General features: G+C 39.2%; 1 protein-coding gene across 5 annotated transcripts in view; it reads right to left on the bottom strand.

Annotated features, from left to right (window-relative positions):
• Positions 1-2,910: 2,910 nt before the first annotated feature.
• The window catches only part of PRELID3A (PRELI domain containing 3A), a 54,885-nt gene continuing 33,339 nt past the window's right edge, over positions 2,911-24,456 (bottom strand). For 4 of the 5 annotated variants that reach the window (XM_037806103.1, XM_037806102.1, XM_037806105.1 and 1 more), the window contains one exon: positions 2,911-4,453. In XM_037806103.1, the coding sequence (XP_037662031.1) occupies positions 4,370-4,453 (84 nt within the window). In that variant the 3' untranslated portion in view covers positions 2,911-4,369. The remainder of the gene's footprint in view (positions 4,454-24,456) is intronic. The other variant, XM_037806110.1, reaches the window with a different exon arrangement.

Below are 24,456 nucleotides of genomic sequence, written 5' to 3'. Positions count from 1 at the left end.
TTACTATTAATATATAATTAATTTTTATTTTTGCTGATCTTCAATAGCTAATACTAGCAACCAGTGCTGCTGTGGTGTGTACATCTCAGCCGTGGTGCTAAGGACCGTCGGCTGCATTGTCTCACTCAGTCCCCACCTCTGAGGTGGGAACCGTTAATGTCCTCTTTTTACAGATAAGAAACTTAGCAATAACAAGACTGTCATCTGCCTAAGGGCAAACCATCGGGCCCAAGTCCAACCTTAGGCCTACCCAGTTCCCAAGCTGGTGCTGCCCGTTTGCAGCTGCTGTCCCAGTGACTAGAATGGCTTAGAATTCAGTCCTCACCTCACGTCACCTAAGTGCTTCACAAATGCCCAGAGCTACGCAAACAAAGTGGAAGACCTGATCTTGGCTCTTGAAAAACTTTACGTATAAACTTGTCAAATACATATGTGAACAGTTAAAAAAAAAAGATAGTTCAAGACAATATAACTCTCTCAGAATTGTTAGTAAGCTCTTGTACTATGAGCTGGAATCAGTAAGGGACAGCTTCATGGAAGGAGATTTTAAGGTGGGTTGAGAGGAGAGGGCCCAATATTTCTCAAAAGTGTTTGATCCGATGGCCACCTGCTCCAGAATCATCTGTTCCAACACATAGGCCTTGGTTTTGGCTTTTTCCAAAAAACAGTGAGAAACCTCTTTAGCTTTTTACAAGGACAGTTATGGCAGAAATATTTGGGGGCAATCTGACAAAGACATGGAACAGAATGAAAGCAGGAGGACCAGTTGGGATGTGATGGTACAAAGTAGTATAAAGTGTTGTATGTGTTATCTCTTGCTGCATAACAAATTACCCCAAGACTCAGTGGCTCAAAACAATAAACATTTATTATCTCACAAGTTTCCACAGATCAGGAATTCAGGAGCTTTAGCTGGGCAGTTCTGCACAGGCGTTTCACATGTCCACTGGAGCAGGAGCTACCTGAAGCCGGCAAGTGGGTGCTGGAACAGGCCATGGTTCCTGGCCACACAGACCCCTCCATAGGGCACCTGGAGTGTCCTCATGACATGGGAGCCGGCTTCCCCCGCGTGAGTGATGCGAGAGCGAGCAGGGTGCAAACCCCAAAGTCTTTGATGACTTTCCCTTGAAAGTCACACACCATCATGTCCATCCTATTCCACGCTGACACAGCCCCACCCTATTAAGTGTGGAAGGAGATGCCAAGCAGGAGCTGGCCTCACTGGGTGCCAACCCCGGAGCTGGCTACCACAGGCCACACCCACAGCCGATGGGGACAGGGAAGTGGGAAGAAATCAAATGGGTCTGAGACATTTGAAAGGACTATTTGGTTTCCAAATGGCTACAGAAAGAGCAGGATGAAGAAGTATTAAATAACTCAGGTTTCATAATTGAGAAAATGGAAGTAGCACTAAATAGAAATGGGGAAAAGAAAGCAGTTTGGTGGAAGGGAACAAATTTTGTTTTATACATTGTATTAGGGTTCTCTAGGGAAACAGAATCAACTAGAGGTATCTATAAATATAAGATTTTATAAAAGGGTCTCACATAACTGTGGGTATGTGCGAGTCCATATTCCGTAGGGCAGGCAGCAAACTGGCAACTCCAATAAAGATGTTCAATGAACTCCTCAGGCAGCGAACTGGCAACTTCTTTGATGAACTCCTCTGAAAATGCTTCACTGATTAGCTGAAGAAGAAGTGAAGTTCCTCTGTCTGTCTCACTTAAAAGTCTTCAACTGATTGGATTAAATCCAGCTGATTGAATTCTCTCGTGGAAGACACGCCCTTTGTTGATATAATCAGTCACAGCTGCAGCAAACTGATGATTTAATAAACCAGCCTTCTGGTTTATTAACCAGCCACAAATGTCCGTGCAGTAATGGTTAGGCAGGTGCTTGCTTGACCAGACACCTGGGTACCATCACCTGGCCAAGTTGACACAAGAACCTAACATCTCACATACATGTTGACTGAGAGAGGCAATGGGATCTCTAAGAAAGGGGTCGGCACCGTTTATCTGCAAAGGGCCAGAGAAAAGATATGTAGGCTTTGTGGGTCCCTGCCGCACACTATTCTTTGTGTGGGGTGTATTTTTTTTACAACCCTTTAAAAATGTAAAAACCAGCCTTGGCTCACAAGCTATACAAAAATAGGCATGGGCTGCAGTCAGCCAACCCCTGCCCTAAGTAAACCATCCTACAACAGCCAAAAATATAAGCAAAGGACTTGATGAAAAGTCAAGGCTAGAAACTCAAAACCATACAGTTGCATTATGAATTTCTTACTACTTCCCTCTTTTGCAGGATGGAAGTTAACTTGTACTATTGACCATAGAAATTAAAAAAAAAAAAAAATTCTTGCTAAACAAGTGTGTTCCAGACATGAAGCATGGTATTTCCAATTCCAGCCCAGCCCTGGGATATCTCCAAAAGACCCCTGGCAGACCCAGCGCCTAGCCGACATCACAAGGACATACCCGAGGGTGAGAATGGGTCTTTCCATTGCCCTGATGCCACCCTCGCACTGTCCCTTTTAGAGACAAGGATGCTAGGCTCAGTGGCCAAGTGACTTGCCCAAATGTATTCATGCATCCCTGCAATCCAGTGCCTAGCTCCCAAAGGGCAGCTCCTTCTTAGCCATCCGGAAGTCACCAGAACAACCCTGTCTCTTCTTCAGATACTGAAGTTGTAACAGAACCTGCGAAAAACTTGTCTTAATATACTGGCCATCACGAAGGCCCAGCCATCAAGAGAGATTTGCTGGGGAAGACTGTTGAGGGGGGAAAAAAACGATGGAGACACCCCATAGTCAGACCCCACGTCAGAGCAGACTGCCCCTTCCTGAAGTGGAGCACAGAAATGCAGAGGAAGACACCCACTCCTGAAAAGCCAGGAGGTCACTAGCTCAAATCAGAGACATACAGTTTTATTAATATCTGGTTCTAACATCAAATGCATGGAGGGGTCTTCAAAGAACATTCAGTAGCATCCCTTTCCTATAGTAAAGAAGCCCCAGAGGGCTTCGCACAGCTTCTGTGGAATGGAATTGCCAGCAGCTCCCTTACTAGGTGGACCCAGCAGAGGATGGTCCGACGGGGCCCACACACCTCCGGAAAACCCGGCTCATACAGGAGAAAACGGGGCTTCTCTTGCGCATCAGTCCAGTAACTTCTGGTTTGTGTGAAGAGTCGACACAGTAGCTACTGCGCTTATTCAACTTTTATTTCCGCCATACTCAATGGCCACAGTAACAAAGGTATACCATTGGAAAGGCAGCCGAATTCTGGATCTATTTATATGCGCTGGATAAAAAGGAACAAATCAAATTAAATCTCAGGCAAAAAAATATGACATTAGCAAAATAGTATATCCCAAGATACTTACATCTGTGAAACAACTAAACTGTAGATTTGGTTACAACAAAAATAAAGGAAAAACGTATCCCACTTCATATTCAGAAACCCAAATGAAAGAGGGATGTGTTGTGTTACTTGCTACACACATGTAATTAAAAATCCATCTCTGAAATTAAATCAAGGGCCTATTGTCAGTGAAAGATAATCAAATCTAGTAAATAAATTAAGTACACTTGCAAAACACCGTAGTGTTTGTAGAATACAGCGTTTGGACTTGGCCTCGTTTCCTTAGGCAGCGGCAGCAGCACAGCGGCCCCGCTGAGCCCGGCAGGTGGTGGGAACCCTCGAAGGGGAGCTGAGGGGCTGGGAGCACCTGCGCGGGACCTGCCTGCTGCGGTCGGTGAAAGTGCAGGTTCCCGGGCCACCCCCCAGACCGGGCAGACGGTCCGCGGCTGATGACCAGAAACCCGCAGGTGTAACAGGCTCGCAAGGTCATTCTTAGCTGCTCTAAAGCTTAAAAACACCTCTGTAGCCTCTGAACACAGCATTCTTTCTGAGACCAGTCCAGGATGGCAGCAAACTTAAGGGTCAACACCCACGGGAAATTTCTATTTGAATGGTGTGAGCATGGAGAGGGTAAGAAGGCTATTTCTTTCCTCGCTCTGACATTTTGGACTTTGGGGAGGGGATATCAAAGATTGGAATTAATTTCTTGTTTGATAAACAAAAAGAACTTTCTTCCCACCAAAAGAAATAGTAATATTTAGGTCAAGACATAACAGATTCGCTCCCTTTCAGGCGTCCTTTCCTAAACAGCCCACACTGCCCGCTGGGCAGGGACTCCAGCGAATGTCCTTCCTGGCAAACCACACACAGCGCGAGCGTGGACGGTGGCAGCGCCTCGGGGAGAAAGCTCCTCCTCGGCTCCTTCTCGGCTCCTTCTCGGCTCCTTCACGGCTCGGGCGCGGCCCTGTCCTCCGCGTCTGGATCTGACTCCATGACCTCCGCGCGCCTCACGCCCTCTCCGAGGCCGGTGCCGCCAGGTCCTCGAGCTCGGCGTCCAGGCTGCGGATCACCCACTCCACGGCCTCGCGACCCTGCCACGGAAGAGGGGCGGTGAGGGACGCCGTGGGCGAGAGGCCGACGCGGACGCGCCAGGGGCTGTCAGATGCCAGCAGCGCGCGAGGCTGCCCCGACGGCCTCTCTCCTCGGCGGCGGTTAAAGAGGCTCCGACAAAACTGGACCATGGAGCTGAAATTTTGAGTATTTTCTCAAATTAGAAATCAAGGTTGTAGTTCACCTGGTTATCCACCGTCAGCTTTCAAGATGTTGGTACTTTATCTACTTTTGTGCTTACTGTGAACTCCGAATAGCAAGGGTTGCCTAAATAAATATTGAATCAGTTACCAGACGGAAACGGAAGTCACAAAGCCAGACAATTTTACACTGAACAGAGTTTGAAAACAGTTCATACTACTTTATTACTTAAAGGACTGACTTATTCAAGAAACACACACACACACACACACACACACACACACACACACACACACACACACACACACACACACACACACACACACACACACACACACACACACACACACACACACAAACAAGGGTGTTTATAATGGAAAGGGTTGGAGAATAAAGAGCCCAACACAGGGATGTGCTTATTTGCGCCCTGGTGCACCCGTGACAGACGTGACGTGGCCGACTAACCGGCACTTTCCCGGTCCTTGCCCTAAACGTGCGATACTCCTCCAGAACGCCACTGGGGTCTGCACACTCCACCACCCTTGCAGGGGGCTGACACTCTGTCCCTGCCTCAGAAACGCAGTTTCCAAATCACAGACCGCTCCCCCCCCCCATTTCCCTCCAGAACCGAATGGCCAACCTGACGATTTTCAGGGCACAGCGCATACGAAACAAGCGGAACAAGGAGTGCCCCGAGAAAAAGGGTGTCTCAGACAGTGCCCAGGGAGATGCCCGCAGCCCTTCAGCGGCCGGGCCAACGCTCTGCAGCTGAACAGCTGAAGGCGCACCGGCTGCCGCCGCCCTGACAAAAGACCCAGCCAAGTGAGTGTCTGCAGGAAGGAAAGCTCAGGCGCCCCCAGCTAATCCTCAAGAGGGAACATTCTCCAGGTAAAGGAGCTTGAAAGTAGGAAAGACACTAAACCTTATGTACAGTACGATCCCACCTTCGTTTTACAAAAAATATGAAAGGAAAAGAAAAAGCACACATATACTAGCATATGCATAAAACACTTCAGCAAGGCCACAGAAGAAAAGACAAGACCCTTTACAGCACCAGCTTTCCAACACTAATTTTTTAACCATAAATGTATTGCTTTCATATTTTTTAAAATTGATGTAGCTAATAAAAATGAACAGACCTTTGATTTTAAGACAGTGGGGAAAAAAAGACCTTTTAGCCCGTCTCTTCTGAAAATCACCCCAGAACTGTAAGGAGAAAAATAGAAAAACAAATTTCTGTAGCCTCAAATCCCACTATAGGAAGATGGAATGCAAAGGGCAGAATGAAAAGAGCTCTTAGTAATTAAAAATATAATTTCCTGAAATAAAAAAATTAGTGAAAGAGTTGGAAGACAATGTCCAGGTGGATCTCCCCAAAGGTGAAATAAAGAAGAGAGAAAACATAAGAAAATTGTAAGACCAATGGAGGGCACTTAATGTCTAACTAAAAGGACTTCCAAAAAGAGAGGTATGAGAAAATGGTGAAAATTCTCAATGAAATTATTATTACCAGAACCATGGGCCCACCAAGTTCCCAACACAATGAATTTTTTCTGGATGTACAGGTTTTGCCAACCTGACATTGGTTTGCTTTTTCTTTCCTTCATTCCCCCTCCCTCTGTGTCCTTTCTTCCTTTCTTGTGCTTCCACACACACACACACACACACACACACACACACACACCTTTTTCTTTCCTTCTGTCTTTGTGACTATATTTTTCCTGCATTTTTATTTAGATGAAATTCACTCAACATAAAATTAACCATATGTGATGGTTAGCTTCATGTGTCAACTTGGCCAGATGATCGTACCCAGCTTTCTGGTCAAGCAAGCACTGGCCTAACCATTGCTGTGAGAACATTTGTGGCTAGTTAATAAACCAACAGGCTGGTTTATTAAATCATCAGTCAATTGGCTGCAGCTGTGACTGATGATGTCAATGAAGGGTGTGTCTTCCACAATGAGAGAATGCAGTTAGCTGGATTTAATCCAATCAACAGTTGAAGACTTTTAAGCAAGACAGATAGAGGACCTTCGGCTAACCAATGAAGCATTTCCTGAGGAGTTCGTCAAAGTTGCCAGTTCATTTCCTGAGGAGTTCATTGAACATCTTCATTGGAGTTGCCAGTTTGTTGCCTGCCCTATGGAATTTGGACTCATGAATACCCATAGTTGTGTGAGACACTTTTATGAATCTTATATTCATAGATATCTCTCATTGATTCTGTTTCCCTAGAGAACCCTAATTAATACACCCTATTAGGAGGAGATGTCAGCAAGATGGTGCAGTAAGATTCCCCTGTCAAACACAACCCCCTCACTCAGAATCAGTGAAAAATGGGCAGAATCTGTCGGGATCAACCTTCCCAAAACTCTGGAAGAAAACCGAGGCTAGACAACAACTCAAGAAACACTAATTAGGGCAGGAAAAAATCTTTGTCTGGGCCCCTCCAGCTCCCTCAGTTTGCACAGCAGTTTGTGTGGCTCATGGCAGCAGCCTGGCAGCCTGTGTGCATTTGAGCATGATTCCCACAGCCTGAAAATTGCACACCTAAAAAAATTATCGTACACTGGCCCCAACTGGCTCTGGGAAGACTTGCCTCTGGGCATGTGTTTGGGTACCCTAATCCAGAATTTATGAGGGGTGGAGAAGCACCTTGGAAAGGAGGAGCAGAGCAGCTGAACAGAGACAGTGTGGAAAGGAGGAGCAGAGCTGAGCTGACTGCAGCTGCCTAGAGTAAAAGACTGTGATCAAGGCAGGGAGTCCAGCCCAAGGCTCTGGAAGGAAAAGGTGGGGAAAGAAACTTCTTTCTCAGAGAGGAAACAGTTTCACATACTGGGCAATTCTTGAAAGCTACTGCCTGTGTGCAGGGCAAGGTGCAGGCTCAGAAAGACCTGAGAAGAGCCTAGCCATGGGCTGTTCTACAGGTTCAGGATGAACTGGGCTAAGTGTTGGAGAAGAGGCTCAACAGAGTCCCAATCTACACCAAGGCCTTAGACAAGAGGGAGAAACTGACTTCCAGAGTTAGCACATCAGAATACTCAAGTGCCCAGATTTCAACAGAAGATTACAAGACATACAAAGAGACAGGAAGAGATGGCCCATTTAAAGGAACCAAATAACACTACACAGGAAGAATAGGCATTGTAACAACTAATCACTCTCCTAAATAAATTCAATGAACTAAAAGAAAATTCAGACATGGAACTAAAGGAAATCAGAAAGATGAAACAGAAACAAAAGGAGGAATTAGAAAATTTAAGGAACCAAGGAAATTTTAAGGATGAAAAACACAATAACTGAAATGAAAAATACAGTAGAGGGGTTCAAGAGCAGATTTGAACAGGCCAAAGAAAGAATCAGTGAACTAGAACATGGGATAATTGAAATTATTTAATCTGAAGAGCACAAAGAAAAATGAATGAAAAAAGTGAAGAGTATAAGGGACCTGTAGGACAACATGAAGTGATCAAGTGTATCAAAATACACATTATGGGAGTCCCAGAAGAAGAAAATGAAAAGTGGCTGAAAGAGCATTTGAAGAAATAATGGCTGAAAAATCCCAAAATTGATGACAGACATGAATATTCACACCTATGAACCCAGTGAACTGCAAATAGAATAAACAAATTGTAATTAAACTATTGAAGGCCAAAGACAAAGAGAGGATCCTAAAAGCAGCAAGAGAGAAGCACTCATCACGTACTCAATAAGATTAAGTGTCAATTTCTCACCAGAACCCCTGGAGGCAAGAAGGCAGTGGGATGCCAAATTTAAAGTGCTGAAAGAGAAAAACCATCAACCAAGAATTCTACATCCGGCAAACATGTCCTTTAAAAATAAGGGATAGTTTAAGACATTTCCAGATAAACAAAAGCTTAGGGAATATGTTAACACTAGACCTGCCCTACAAGCAATGCTAAAGGGAGTTCTTCAGATTGAAAGGAAAGAACACTAGACAGTAACTCTGAGGGCATGAAGAATGAAAGAAATGAAAATCTCTGGTACAGAGAATAAATGGGTATATACAAATGCCAAAATTATTGTATTCTCAGTAAGTAAATCTGCCTATTTCTTACAACATCTAAATTACAAATATATAAAAAAATATAAAACTAACTATATTTCTACATTATTGGGCACACAAAATATAAAGAGGTAATGTGTGACAAGAACAACATAAATATGGGTAAAGGAGGTATATAGGAGCAGAGATTGTGTTTGCTATTGAAGTTGGTATCAATTCAAACTAGATTGTTATAAATTTAGGATGTTAAATATAAACCCCATGGTTAACCACAAAAGAAAACACCTTAAAATATACAGAAAAGAAAATTTTAATAGGATCAAAATGTTTTACTACAAAAGATCAACTACTGGCAGTAATGGAAGAAATGAGGGACAGAAAATGTATAAGACATACGAGAAACTAATCACAAAATAACTGAAGTAAGTACTGCTTTATCAGTAATTACTTTGAATATAAATGAATTAAACTGTTCAATCAAAAGACAAACAGAATGGACAAAAAAGTATGATCCAACCATATATTTACAAAAGACTCACTTTAGACCCCCAAACACAAATAGGTTGAAAGTGAAAGGATGGGGAAAATATTCCATGCAAATGGTAATCAAAAGAGAGCTAATATCAGACAAAATAGACTTTAAGTCAAAATCTGTTACGAGAGATATAAGGATGCTACATACCGAAAAATGTCAATCCACTAAGAAGATATGACAATTATAAACTGTATGAACTTAATTACAAGGCCCCAAAATATATGAAGCATACATTGCCAAAACTGAAGGGAGAAATAAACAGTTCTACAATAGTAGCTGGAGACATTAATGCACCACTTTCATTAATGGATAGACCATCTAGACAGAAGATGAATAAGGAAACAAAGGACTAGAACAATACCACAAATGACTAGACCTCACACACACACAAGGAACATTCCATCCCAAAACAGAATACACATTCTTCTCAAGTGCACATGGATCACTCTCATGACAGACCATTTGTTAGGCTACAAAACAAATTCAATTGAATTTAAAAGACTGAAATCATACAAAGCATCTACTCCAACCACAATGGAATGAAGCTAGAAATCAATACCAGAGGGAAAGTTGGATAATTCACAAATATGTGGAAATTAAAAAATATACTATTAAAGAACAACTGGGTCAAAGAAGAAATCACAAGGGAAATCAGAAAATTCTTTTGGATGAATAAGAAGGAAACTACAACATCCCAAAATCTATGGGATGTAGCAAAGGCAGTACCCAAAGGGGAATGTATAGCTATAAATACCCTTATAAAAAAGATCTCAAACCAATAACCTAACATCACATCTTGAGGCTCTAGAAGAAGAAGAGCAAACTAAACCTAAAATTTCTGGGAAAAAGAAATAATAAATATTAGAGTGGAGATAAATGAATAGAGAATAGAAGAAAACAATTGAATCAATAAAATCAAAATTTGGTTCTTTGAAAAGATTAATAAAATTGGCAAACTTTTAGCTACAAAATGAAAACAGAAGATGCAAAAAACTAAAATCTAAAATGAAAGTGGAATTTAAAAGGATTATAAGAAAATACAATGAACAACTGTACACCAACAAATTAGATTATCTAGAGGAAATTCCTAGAAAATACAATATACCTAAACTGACTCAAGAAAAAAAAATGAAAGTCTCAAACAGACCTATAACATGTAAAGAGATTGACTCAGAAATCACAAAACTCCCAAAAGAGAAAAGTCCAGGAATGAAGGAGTCAATGGTGAATTCCATCAAATATTCAAAGAAAAATTAATATCAATCCTCCTCAAACTCTTCCCCCCAAAAATTGAAAAGACGGGAACTCTTCCTAACTCATATGATGAGACTACTAGCACTACTGACACCAAAGCCAGATAAAGACATCATAAGAAAAGAAAACTACTGACCAATATCCCCCTAAATCCCTCAACAAAATTCTAGTGAACCAAAAATCCAACGGCACATTAGAAGAATTATACACCACTATCAAGTGGGATTTAACCCAGGTATGCAAGGGAGGTTCAACACAAGAAAATCAGTTGTCATACACCACATAAAAGAACAAAGGAAAAAAATTACCTGATCATTTCAATTGACACAGAAAAGACGTAACAAAATACAACATAAAAAAACACTAAAATAGAAATAGCAAGTAACATTCCCAACAATGATAAAGGGCATATATGAAAAACCCATAGGTAACATTATACTCAATGGCAAAAAACTGAAAGCCTTCCACTTGAGGTCAGTAAGAAGACAAAGATTCCCGCTTTCACCACCATTATTCAGCATTGTTCTGGAAGTCTTTGCCAGAGCAATTAGATAGGAAAAGGAAATAAAAGTTATCCAAATTGGAAAGGAAGAAGTAAAACTACCACTATTTGCAGATGCTGTGATCCTTTATATAGAAAAAAACAAAGAACCCACAAGAAAACTATTAGAACTAGTAACTGAATTCAGCAAAGTTGCAGGCTACACAAGATTAACATGCAGAATTAGTTGTTTTTCTATGTATCATCAAAGAAAACTTCAGAATGGAAATAAAATAGCATCTAAAAGAATAAAATACCTAGGAATAAATTTAACTAAGGAGGCAAAGGACTTGAAACTGAGACTTACGAATCACTGCTGAAAGAAATTAAAGAAGACTTAAATAATTGGCAAAACATCCCTCATTCAAGGATAGGAAGACAATATTATTAAGATGTCAGTGCTACCCAAAGTGATCTACAGATTCATTGCAATACCTATCAAAATCCCAGCAGCGTTTTTTGCACAAATGAAAAAGCCAATCTTCAAATTCACGTAGAATGACAAGGGGTCCCAAATAGCCAGATTAATTTTGCAAAGGAAGAACAAAATTGGACGTATCAAACTTCCTGATTTCAAAACCCACTACAAAGCCACAGTAATCAAAATAGTATGCCACTAGCATAAAGATAAACATATAGGTCAGGGGAACAGAATTAACAGTTCAGAAATAAACCCACAAGTCTATGGCCAAATGATTTTCAACAAGGATCCTGAGTACATTAATTGGGGAAGGAAAGGTCTCTTCAACAAATGATGCTGGGATATCCACACACAAAAGAATGAAGTTGGTTCTCTCATACCATATGCAAAAATTAACTCTAAATGTATCAAAGATCTAAACATAAAACCCCTAGAAGAAATAATAGGTGGAAACCTTCATAACTTTGGATTTGGCAGTGACTTCTTAGATATGATAATAAAAGCACAAGTGAAAAATGAAAACATAGATAAAATGAACTTCATCAAAATTAAAAACTTTTGTGTGTCAAAAGACATTAATAAGAGAATGAAAAGACAACCCACAGAATAGAAGAAAATAATTGCTAACCATATATCTGAAAAGGGTTTAATATCCAGAATATATAAAGAATCCCTACAACGCAACAACAAAAGACAAACCAATTTTAAAATAGGCACAGGTCTTGCTGAGACATTCCTCCAAAGAACATATACAAATGCCAACATGCACATGAAGGGATGCTCAACATCACTGGTTCAGGGAAATGCAAATGAAAACCAGGGGATACCACTTCACACTCTCTCAGGTGGCTATTATTTTAAAAAGAAGAAAATAACAAGTGTCGACAAGGATATGGAAAAATTGGAAACCTTATACAGTGTTGGTGGCACTGTAAAATGTTGCAGCCCAGCCACTGTGGAAATCAGTTTGGTGGCAACTCAGAAAGTTGAACAAAGAATTAACATATGACTTGACAATTCCACTTCTTGGGATATACTCAAAAGAAATGAAAGCAGGGACTTGAACATATATCTGTACACCAGGGTTCATAGCAGCATTATTCACAATACCCTAGATATGGAAAAAACCCAGTTGTCCATCAACAGATCAATAATCAAAATGTGGTATATACACAATGGAATATTATTCAGCCATAAAAATGGAATGAAGTTCTGATACACACTACAACATGGATGAAACTTCAAGACAGTGTGTTGAATGAAATAAGCCACACACAAAAGGACAAATAGGACATGAACTTCCTATATGAAATACCTAGAATAAGGAAATTAACAGAGACAGATACTAGATTACAGGCTACCAGGGGCCAAGGGTGAGGGGAATGGGGAATTATTGCTTACTGGGTGCAGCGTTTCTATTTGAGGTGATAAAAAAGTTTTAGGTAATGGATGTTGGTGATGGTAGCAGAATATTATGAATGTAATTAATACCACTGAATTGTGCACTTGAAAGTGGTTACAATGGGAAATTTTCAGTTAAATATTTTACAGCAATAAAAAGTTCTTAAAAATCCACCACTTTGAAGTGCACAATTCAGTAGTACATTCACAGTGTAGCACAACTACCACCTCTATCTAGTTTCAAAATATTTTCATCACCCCAGGACAATTTCATAACTATTAAGTGCTCAGTCCCCATTTTCCACTTTTCCCAGTCCCTGGAAACTACCAATTTACTTTTTGCCTTCATGGATTTACCCATTCTAGACAATACATATAAATGAAGTCAAACAATACACAGCCTTTTAAGTCTGGCTTATTTCATTTCACTTAGCATCATATTTTTGAGGTTCATCCACATTGTAGCCTGCATCAGTATTTAATTTTTTTTATGGCTGAATAATATTCCTTCTTACACATATAGCACATTTTGTATATACACTGATCTGTTATTGGACATTTGGGTTCTTCTCACTTTTGGTTATTGTGAATAGTGCTGCTATAAACACTCATGTAAAAGAATTTGTTTGAGTACCTGTTTTCAGTGAAATTGCCAGATTATATGATAATTCTGTTTAACTTTTTTAAGAAACTGCCAAAATGTTTTCCACAGCGTCTACACCATTTTCTGTTCCTACCAACAATGTAAGAGGTGTTCAATTTCTCCACATCCTTGCAAACACTTGTTAATTCCCTTTTATTTAGCTTTAAAATATAGCCTTCTTAGTGGATGTGTAGTGGTTTTGATTTGCATTTCCCTTTGACCAATGATTCAGAGCATCTTTCATGTGCTTATTAGTGATCTGTTTATCTTCTTTAGAGAAATGTCTGTTCAGATCCTTTGCCTATTATTTAAATTGTCTTTTTGTCATTGAAATGTAGGAGTTCTTTGTATATTAAGAATTCTAGAACCTTATCAGATAAATAATTTATATTTTCCCCCATTCTGTAAGTTATCTTTCCATTCTCCTGTAATGTTCTTTCATACCCAAAATTTCTTAATGTTTATAAAGTCCAATTTACCTATTTATTTCCTTTGTTGATTGCACTTTTGGTGGATATCTAAGAATCCATTGTCAAATGGGTCATGAAGATTTCTCATTGCTTTTTCCTAAGAGTTTTATGGTTTTTGCTCTTACATTTAGGTATTTCATCCAATTTGAGTTATTTTCTGCATATGGTATGAGGTAGGGGTCCAACTTCATTCTTTTGTATGTGGATACCCAAATGCCCCAACATTATTTACTGAAGAGACTATTTTTACCCCACTGAATGGGTCTTGGCAGCTTTGTCAAAACTCAATTGACCACAGATGTTTGGGTTTATTTCTGGACTCTCGATTTGATTTCATTGGCCTATACGTCTATCCTTATGTCAGTGCCACACTGTTTTGATAACTATAGCGCTGTAGTAAGACTTGAAAACAGGAAGTTGGGGGTACTCCAATTTGTTCTCCTTTTTCAATATTGTTTTGGCTATTTGGGGTAACTTGCAACTCCATATGCATTTTAGGATCAGCTGTTCGATTTCTACAAAAAGGCTGTTAGAAATTTGATACAGATTGCATTGAATCTACAGATCACAACGGGCAATACTGCTTGCTGCCTTAATTTAATTCTTCCAATTTAGGAACACAGGATGTCTTTCCATTTATTTAGACCTTCTTTAGTTTTTTTAACATTTTTCAGTATATAAATCTTTTGCCCGCTTGGTTTAATTCATTCCTAGGTACTTCATTCTTTTGGATGCTATTGTAAATGAAAATGCTTTCTTGATTGTTCATTGCTGGTGTAAAGAAACACAACTGATATCTGTATGTTGATCTTGTACCCTGCAACTTTGTGGAATTTGCTTATTAGCTCTCTAATTTTTCTGTGGCTTCCTTGGGATTTTATGTATATAGGATCATACCACCTAAGTGAGATAGTTTTATTTCTTTTCCAATTTGGATGCCTTTATTTCAGGGAGAAAGCAAGCCTTGCCAATATCTTGATTTGAGGCTTCTTCTAGCCTCAAAACCATGAGCCAATAAATTCCATTTGTTTAATCCAAAACTAGTTTGTGATATTCGAGATAGCAGCTCTGGGAAACTAAGACAAACCACTCTTGCATTCTTGACATAAACTTCACTTGGCCATGGTGTACAGTCCTTTTAATATGATGCTGTATTAGGTTTGCTACTATTTCAGTGAGGATTTTTGCATCTATATTCATAAAGCATATTAGTAATTTTCTTCTCTTGTGATGTCTTTGTCTGGATTTGAAATCAGGGTAATACTACCTTCACAGAAGGAGTTAGGAAATACTCCCTCCTCTTATATGCTTTAGAACAGCTGGTGTTATTTCTTATTTACATATTTGTTAGAATTCACCAGTAAAGTCACATGGTCCTGGAATTTTCTTTTTGGGGAGTTTTTGATTACTGATTCAATTTCTTTATCTGTTAGAGGTCTGCTGAGATTTTCTGTTTCTTCTTAAGTCAGTTTTTGGTACGTTTTGTGTTTCTAGGAATTTGTCCATCTCATCTAGGTTACCTAATTTGTTTAAAGTATACCATTGTTTTTAGTAGACTCATAATCCTTTTTATTTCTGTAAAATTGGTAATAATGTCCCCATTTTCATTCCTGAGTTTATTAATGAGTCTTCCCTCCTTTTTCTTCAAAATATAAAGTTTTGTCAATTTTTCTGATTCATACAAAGAATCAACTTTTGATTTCATTGATTCTCCTTTTTGTTTTTCTATTCTCTATTTCATTTCTCTCTGCTCTAAGCTTTACTATTTCCTTCTGTTAGCTTTTCTAACTAAGGTATAGAGTTAGGTTATTTGGGGTGAGATCTTTATTCTTTTTAATGTAGGCATCTACACTACTACCTGTGAGCACCATTTTCATTTTGTCCCCTAAGTATTTTGTTTCCATCTTCATTCATCTCTTAAGTATTTTCTAATTTTCCTTGTAATTTCTTCTTTGGCCCACTGGTTGGTAGCAGTGTGTTATTTAATTTGCACATATTTGTGAATCTTCCAGTGTTTCTTCTGGTATTGATTTCTAGCTTCATTCCATTGTAGTCAGAGAAGATGCTTTGTATGAGTTCAATCTTTTTTAATTCACTGAGACCTGTTTTGTGATCTAATGTATGGTTTATTCTGGAGAATGATCCATGTGCACTTGAGAAGAATGTGTATTCTGCTGTTGTTACGTGAAGTGTTCAATATATTTATTTATATTAGGTCTAGTTGGTTTATGGCATTGTTCAAGTCCCCTGTTTCCTTACTGATTTTCTGACTAGATGTTCTATCCATTATCGAAAGTGGTGTAATTAAGTCTCCAACTGTTTTTCTACAGCTGTCTATTTTTTCCTTCAATTCTGTCACTGTTTGCTTCCAATAATTCAGGGCTCTGATTTGAGGTGCAAATATGTTGATAGTTGTTGAACTGATAAATCAATCATTTCATTAACATACAATAATATCCTTCAACAGGTTTGAGGTACAGTCTGTTTTGGCAGATATTTGTACAGCCACTTCAGGGGTCTTCTGATTTCTATTAGCATGGAATATCTTTTTTCATCTTATTCATTTTCAACTTCCTCATATCTTTGGATCTAAAGTTACACCCTTGGAGACAGAATGTTGTAGGACCATGTTTTCCTATCTGATTCTGCTGATCTCTGACTTTTAATTGGTGAGTTTAATCCATTTATATTTAAAGTAATTGCTGATGAAGACAGACTTACTTCTGCCATTTTGCTATTTGTTTTTTATAAGTTTCATATCCTTTTTGTTTATGGTTTCTTTTAATACTGAATTTGGTTTTCTTTTTTTCTAGTTTTCACTATGATTCCCTCCTCATTTCCTTTTCTGTATGTTTTTTAGTTATTTTCTTAGTGGTTAACCTAGCGCTTACAATTAGCATCCTAAATTTATAACAATGCAGCTTGGATTCATACCAATTTAGCTTCAGTAGCATAAAAAACTCGGCTTCCATATAGTTTGTGTATACCTCCATGCCCCCCTTTATATTGTTGTTGCTACAAACTAAATCTTTATATATTGCATGGTCATTAATGTAGATTTATAATTATTGTTCTATGCGTTTGTCTTCTAAAGCACATCAAAATACAGCAATACTGGCTTTTATATTTGTCTACATAGTTACCTTTACAGGTGATCTTTATTTCATCATATGGCTTTGACTTACTGTCCATTGTCCTTTCATTTCAGACAGAGAACTCTTTTTGTATTTCTTGTAGGGTAGTTCTGGTAATGAAATGTATCAGCTTCTATTTATTTAGGAATGTCTTCACTTCTCTTTCATTTTTGAAGATAGGTTTGCTGAATATAGAATTCTTGGCTTACAGGCTTTATTTTCAGCACTTTAAATATGTCATCTGGCCTCTATAGTTTCTGATAAGAAGTCAGCTATTAGTTCCTATGAGGATCCCTTATACATAATGAGTAGCTTCTCTCCTGCTACTTTCAAGATTCCTTCTGTCTTTGGCTTTTAAAAAAGAAGCTTTTTTTTAAATTTTGAAATAATTTCAAACATATGGGAGAGTTGCAAAAATAATGTAAACCCCATACAGAGAACTCCAACATACTCCCATTCCTTTAGGTACCCAGATCCACCTATTTTAACATTTTGCCACCTTTGCCATACCATTCTTTCTATCTATCTACTTAACATTTGAGAGCAGGTTGTACACATCATAATCTTTGAACACATAAAACTTCCATGTACATTTCCTACGAACAATGATATTCTCTTATGTATTCACCTTAAGGACAGCTATCAAGTACAAGGTATTCAACACTGATATGAAGCTTACAGTCTATATTCCAGTTTTTCTTATATCTCAATAAATTTCTTCTGAGCCTTTTCTCCTCCATTCTTAGATCCCATACAGTATTATGCATTGGATTTAAATGCCATTATCTTTTTAGTTTCCCTTTCTTTTCTAACTGGGGAAACACATATACAACATATATCTTCCCATGCCAACCCCTTCCAAGCATACCATTCAGTGGGATTAATCACATTCAAATATTGCAGCACCCTTACCACCATCCATTACTAGAACCTTCCCTTCACCCCAAAGAGAAACCCTACACTCATTTTGCATTAACTCCCCATTCCCATTGCTCACCACTGCTGGTAGCCTGTACTCTACTTTCTGTCATTATTAGTTTGTATATCCTCTATCATTTTCTTAGTAGTCACCATGGGGCTTAACTTTAATATGCTAAGTCTATAACAATCTCACTTGCTTTGATACCAATTTAGCTTCAATACCATACGTAAACTATGTTCCTATACTCCTGTATCCCTGCAGCTTTATGGAGTTCTTGTACAAATTACATATTTATACATTATGTATCCAAACCCACTAATTAATCATTACATTTTATGCATTTGCCTTTTAGATCCTGTAGGAGTTACAAATAAAAAAATACAATAGTATTGGTATTTATATTTACTGTTGTCAGTATTTTTACCAGAGATTTTTATTTCTTGATATGGCTTCAGTTAATTGTTTAGTGTCCTCTCCTTTCAACCTGCAGAACTCCCTTTAACATTTCCTGTAGAGCCAGTCTATGGTGACAAACTCCATCAGTTTTTATTTGGGAATGTCTTAGTCCCTCCCTCATTTTTGGAAGACAGTTTTGCCAGATACAGAGTTTTTGGTTGGCAATTTTTCTCTTTCAGCACTTTAAATATATTTTTCCACTGCCCTCTTGTGTCTGTTGTTTCTGAAGAGAAATTGGAACTTAATCTTATTGAGGCTCATTTGTATGTGACATGTTGCTTCTCTCTCGTGACTTCCAGAACTCTCTATCTTTGGCATTCAACAGTTTGATGATAACACATTGTGGTGTGGATCTATTTGGTTTTATCCTGTTTGGAGTTAGCTGTTGAGTCTCTTGGATGTGTATACTCATGTCTTTCATTAAATTTGGGGAATTTTCAGCCAGTATTTCTTTGAATATTCTCTCTGTCCCTTTCTCTTTTCTCTCCTTCTTGGACTCCCACAGTGAGTGTCTTGGTATGCCTGATGGTGTCCCACAGTTTCCTCAGGCTTTGTTCACTTTTCCTCATTCTTTCTGCTCCTCAGACTGGATGATTTCAATTTTCTTATCTTCAAGTTCACTGATTCTTTCCTCTGCCAGCTCCAAACTGCTGTTGATCCTCTCCAGAAATGTTTTAATTTATTTACTGTGTTATGCAGTTCTGTTTGGTTCCTTTAATAACTTCTGTCTCTGTAGTGACAATCCCTTTGTGTTCATCTATCATTTTCCTGACTTGCTTTAGTTCTTTGCCCATATTTTCCTTTAAATCTTCAGGCATATTTAGTAACATTTTATTTTTGTTGTTGTTGTGGCATAGGGTTTTACTCCAGAAAATGCTTTACATATGATTAAAAACTCAGAAATTAACCATAAAAATACATGAAAAGAACACAAGAATATGTACTTTTGCCAACAAGTAACATTTTCTTAAAGCCATTGTCTGGAATGTCCCAGTCTGACTATCCTCTTTGATGGTTTCTAATGTTTTATTCTTCTCCATTGCCTGGGCCACTGTTCCTTTGTATGCTTTTCAATATGTTGCTCAAACGCAGACATTTGATACTTTAATGCATTGTCAATGGAATTTAGACTCTTAAGGTATCTGTTCTTTAAATTTGTATCCAACTAGTGTTATGATTGAACTTCCCTTGGATGTCAGGAGCTAAAAAAATAAAAAGAAAATGCCTTTCCCAGTTTTTGCAGATTGACCTATGTGAGTGCTCTCCTTCAGAGCTTATCCATACAGGTTTAGAGAACAGCTTCAGGCCAAAGCATAAGGGCCTTCCTGGTCCTTTCTGCATCTTGTCTTGGATATGCACTTTTGGCCCTAGCAATTCCCCCATTTACACAGATACAAATGTACCGTCTTCCCTGGAAAGGTTTCCTGATAGTCCTGGGTACTGCACTGTATGTCCTTGCCCCAGGCAGTCACTTGACTGCATTCCCACAGCATTCTGTAGGAGAGCTCTATGAGTTGCTTTCTGCATTCTATGAGTTGCCAAAAAGATTGAGCCAGACAAACATGTTCCCAGTATATGCACAGGGGTTACTGTGCTCACCCTGGAACCAAAGAGCAGGAACTCAGACTGGAAACATGGGCCTGCTCTGCACTAAGCCAGTGAGGGTTGGGAGAGTGGCCATCCTGGGTGCCACATGACCCTTTTAAGTACTCTTTTTCCTTGTTTTGGTGCTTGCCCTCTGTTCTAGTTTGCTAATGCTGCCAGAATGCAAAATACCAGAGATGGATTGGCTTTTATAAAAGGGGGTTTATTTGGTTACACAGTTACAGTCTTAAGGCCATAAAGTGTCCAAGGTAACACATCAGCAATCAGGTACCTTCACTGGAGGATGGCCAATGGTGTCCGGAAAACCTCTGTCAGCTGGGAAGGCATGTGCCTGGCATCTGTTCCAAAGTTCTGGTTTCAAAATGGCTTTCTCCCAGGACGTTCCTCTCTAGGCTTCAGCTTCTCTCCAAAATGTCACTCTCAGTTGCTCTTGGGGCATTTGTCCTCTCTTAGCTTCTGCAGAGCAAAAGTCTGCTTTCAAAGTCCATCTCCAAAATGTCTCTGCAAGCTGAAGCTCCTCTCTCAGTTCCAGTGCATTCTTCAAAGTGTCCCTCTTGACTGTAGCTCCTCTTCAAACATCACTCACAGCTGCACTGCACTAAGTTCCTTCTGTTATATCAGCTCATTTATATGGCTCCACTGAACAACTTAGACCCACCCTGAATGGGCAGAGCAACACCTCCATGGAAATTATCCAATCAGAGTCATCACCCACAGCTGGGTGGGGTGCATTCCAAAGAAACACTCAAAGACTTACAATCTAATCAACACTGATAATGTCTGCCCACACAAGATTACATCAAAAATAATGGCATTTGGGGGACACAATATATTCATACTGGCACACCCTCTTACTTCAGTCCTTTAACTATTTCCTGGAACTTTTGAGAAAGATGTGTCTTCCCATTCTTGCTGGTTGTTCAATGCTTCTGTCTGGAGACAGAGACCTGAAGTGTCTCACTGTGCCATTTTGATCAGGGCAGAATGTGTCTTTGGCTTTTGATAGTTTGATTATAATGTCCTAGTGTGGATGATTTTGAGTTTATCCCAACTGGCATTTGTTGAGCGTCTTGCATATGCAGATTCTTTTCTTTCCTCAAATTTGGGAAATATTCAGCTACCATTACTTCAAATATTCCCTCTGTCCCTTTTTCTCAGTTCTTCTGGGACCACCATAATGTGTATGTTGGTATGCTTGATGGTGTCCCATAGGTTCCTTACGCTCTGTTCATTTTATAATCATTCCTTATCCTTTCTGATCCTCAGACTGGCCCACTTCATTTGTTCTATGCTTAAGTTCGTTGATTATTTCTTCTGCCTTCTCAAGTATGCTGTTGAAGTCCTCTATTGAATTGTTCATTTCAGCTAGTGTACTTTTCAGCTCTGGAATTTCTATTTGGCTTCTTTTCCCCCTTTATTAGAGAAGTTGTGGGTTTACAGAACAATCATGCATAAGACACAGGATTCCCATATATCACCCTATGTATTATGTCCCCAAAAACGCCATTATTTTTGATGTAATCTTGTGTGGGCAGACCTATCAATGTTAATTAGATTGTAATTCTTTGCGCCCCACCCAACTGTGGGTGATGACTCTGATTGGATTGTTTCCATGGAGGTGTTGACCCACCCACTTAGGGTGGGTCTGAATTAAATTACTGGAGCACTATATAAGATCAGAGAGAAGGAGCAAGCTGCTACAGCCAAGAGGGACACTTTGAAGAAAGCACAGGAGCTGCAGATGAGAGACATTTTGAAGATGGCCGCTGAAAGCAGACTCTTACTCTGGAGAAGCTAAGAGAGGACCAATACCCCAAGTGCAACTAAGAGTGACATTTTTGAGGAACTGCAACCTAGAGACGAACGTCCTGGGAGAAAGCCATTTTGAACTTTGGAGCAGATGCCAGACACATGCCTTCCCAGCTAACAGAGGTTTTCCAGCCACCATTGGCCATCCTCCAGCAAAGGAACCCAACTGCTGATGCGTTACCTTGGACACTTTATGGCCTTAAGATTGTAACTGTGTAACCAAATAAAACCCCTTTTATAAAAGCCAATCCATCTCTGGTGTTTTTCATTCTGGCAGCATTAACAAACTAGAACACTATTATTAACACCTTGCTTTGTTGTGGTATATTTATTACAATTGAGGAAGGCCCATTTTTATAATTGTACTATCAACTACAACCCATGGTTTAACTTAAGGTTCACTGTGTAGTGTACTTCCATGAATTTTTAAAATTATTTCTGTTACTATAAACACCTTTTAACCACATTAAGATATATATTTCAATACTGTTAACGGCATTCACAATATTGTGCTACAATCACCACTATCCATTACAAAAACATTTCTATCATTCCAAACAAGAACCCTGTATATTTTAAGCCTTAACCCCCCATTCCCTATTTGTTTCCTTGTTATAATTTCTATCCTTTTATTACTATTCATACCTGTTCATAAATTGTTCTCCTGATTTTCTTTAGTTTTTTTGTCCATGTTTTTCCTTAGCTGTCTGAGCATATTTAAGACAGTTGATTTAATGTCTGTCTAGTAGGTCCAATGTCTGGGCTTCCTCAGGGATGGTCTGTCAATTTGTTTTGTTTTGTTTCCTGTGAACAAACCATACTTTCCCTTTCTTTGCATGGCTTGTAAATTTTGTCAAAAACTTGACATTTTGAATATTATAATGTGGTAACTGTGGAAATCAGATTCTCCCACCTCCTCAGGGTATACTGTTGTTTCTTGTTGAGGTTGAGGTTCTAGTCATCCACTTGTTTAGGGACTTTTCCAAACTATTTTTGCAAACACTGAAATTTCTGTTCCATTATCTCAGTGGTCAGCCAGTGACCTAACAGAGATTTCTTTAAATGCTCAGCATCAAAAAAAAAAAAAAGCCCCCACACAAAAAAAGTTCTGCTGGTCTTTGCACGTTGGCCTTAAGCTAGGGCAGTACTTCAACACTTAGCCAGGCCTCTCTACAACTCTACCTTAGCCTTCACCTCCTGCTTGCACAGAACCCAAGGATTGGCTAAAGGTCTAAGTCTAGGGTGCTCTTGTGCATTGCACTCAATAGCCCTTCAGAGTACTTATTCTCCAAGGATCTTTCTCCTCATTCTCCCCTTTCAGTATTTTTAGATCCATGTGCTGCTCATCCCATCCACCATCCCTTACACCAGGCAGCCACAGGTAGCAATCATATTAAAATGCTTCCAACAGACATTGCCCAGAAAGTCACTCAAGTCTGAGGGGTGAAACAAGAAGAAGCCTCTGTGCCTGTCTGTCAGGGCACCACCTGATAGGTCAAAACTCACACAAATTTGTTATAGCAAGGTCTATACTGCTGCCCTGGCACCACCAAGCCATGCCAGGAACATGGACCAGTGCATCTATGGCTGCTGCCAAGCTTGGGGAAAAGGGGTGGTAAACAGTTGAGCAAAAGCACCACAACACTCTCTTACCAGATTTTTCCTGCCTCTTTTTCATTAAGGGCTCCCCTCATTAGTATAAGTACTTGAATGGAATACACAGTCCCAGAAAAGTTGATTCTGTCTAGTTTTGCCAATTTATCAGTGGAAGGACCAATTCTTGGAGAGCCCTACTCCACCATTTTCCCAGTCACTATCTAAATTTTTTTAACTTTTAATTTTGAAATTATTATAGATTCACAGGAAGCTGCAAGGAAAATACTGGGAGGTCCTGTGTACCCTTCACCCAGTTTCCCCAAAAAACATCTTACATAATTATAGTATAATATCAAAAACAAGAATTTGACACTGCTACAATGCAGCACAACAAATATTAAAAGGCATAGCCCGGTGAAATTTCATAGCATCCACGATCAAGAGAACCTAAAACTTTCAGAGAGGTAAAAAGTTGCATACAGAGGATCAAGAATCAAAGCACAAAACAATGGAGCAATGCCTTTAAAATTCTGAGTGAAAGTACCTTTCTTCTAGAATTATATATCCAACCAAACTATGAATGGAGTAGGAGGATAGAAGAGACATTTTCAGATGGACAATGTCTTAGGAAGCTAATACAAGATGTGCTCCACCATCAATAAGTAAAGAGAAAGAGGAAGACATGAAATCCAGGAAACCAGGGATGCAAGACAGGGGAAAGGCCAAGGAAAAGCTCAGGCTGGCAGCAAAGGACAGAGCAGGATGACATCTATGTGGCTAAATGAGAAAGCAATCAGTTCTGACACAAGCAAGACAATGTACTCCAGGAAGGTGGGCTTCAGGGAGAAAAATGAAAGCAGCATGTTATCGAAAAGGTTTGATCTTGTGAAAACCTGTATTTTCACAAGAGAGTGGTTGAAGAGTGTGGAAATAGTCGTAAATTTAAAAGAAAATTAAATAGATGAAAAGAATAAGGTAATTATTACCTTCAGGAAAAGGAAAAAGTTATATAAGAAAGAAAATGTCA

The sequence above is a fragment of the Choloepus didactylus genome, chromosome 16 (genome assembly GCF_015220235.1).
Source record: "Choloepus didactylus isolate mChoDid1 chromosome 16, mChoDid1.pri, whole genome shotgun sequence".
Lineage (NCBI taxonomy): Eukaryota > Metazoa > Chordata > Mammalia > Pilosa > Megalonychidae > Choloepus > Choloepus didactylus.
The sequence above is the reverse complement of the archived record's forward strand: the minus strand, read 5'-3'. Positions and strand labels throughout refer to the sequence as shown.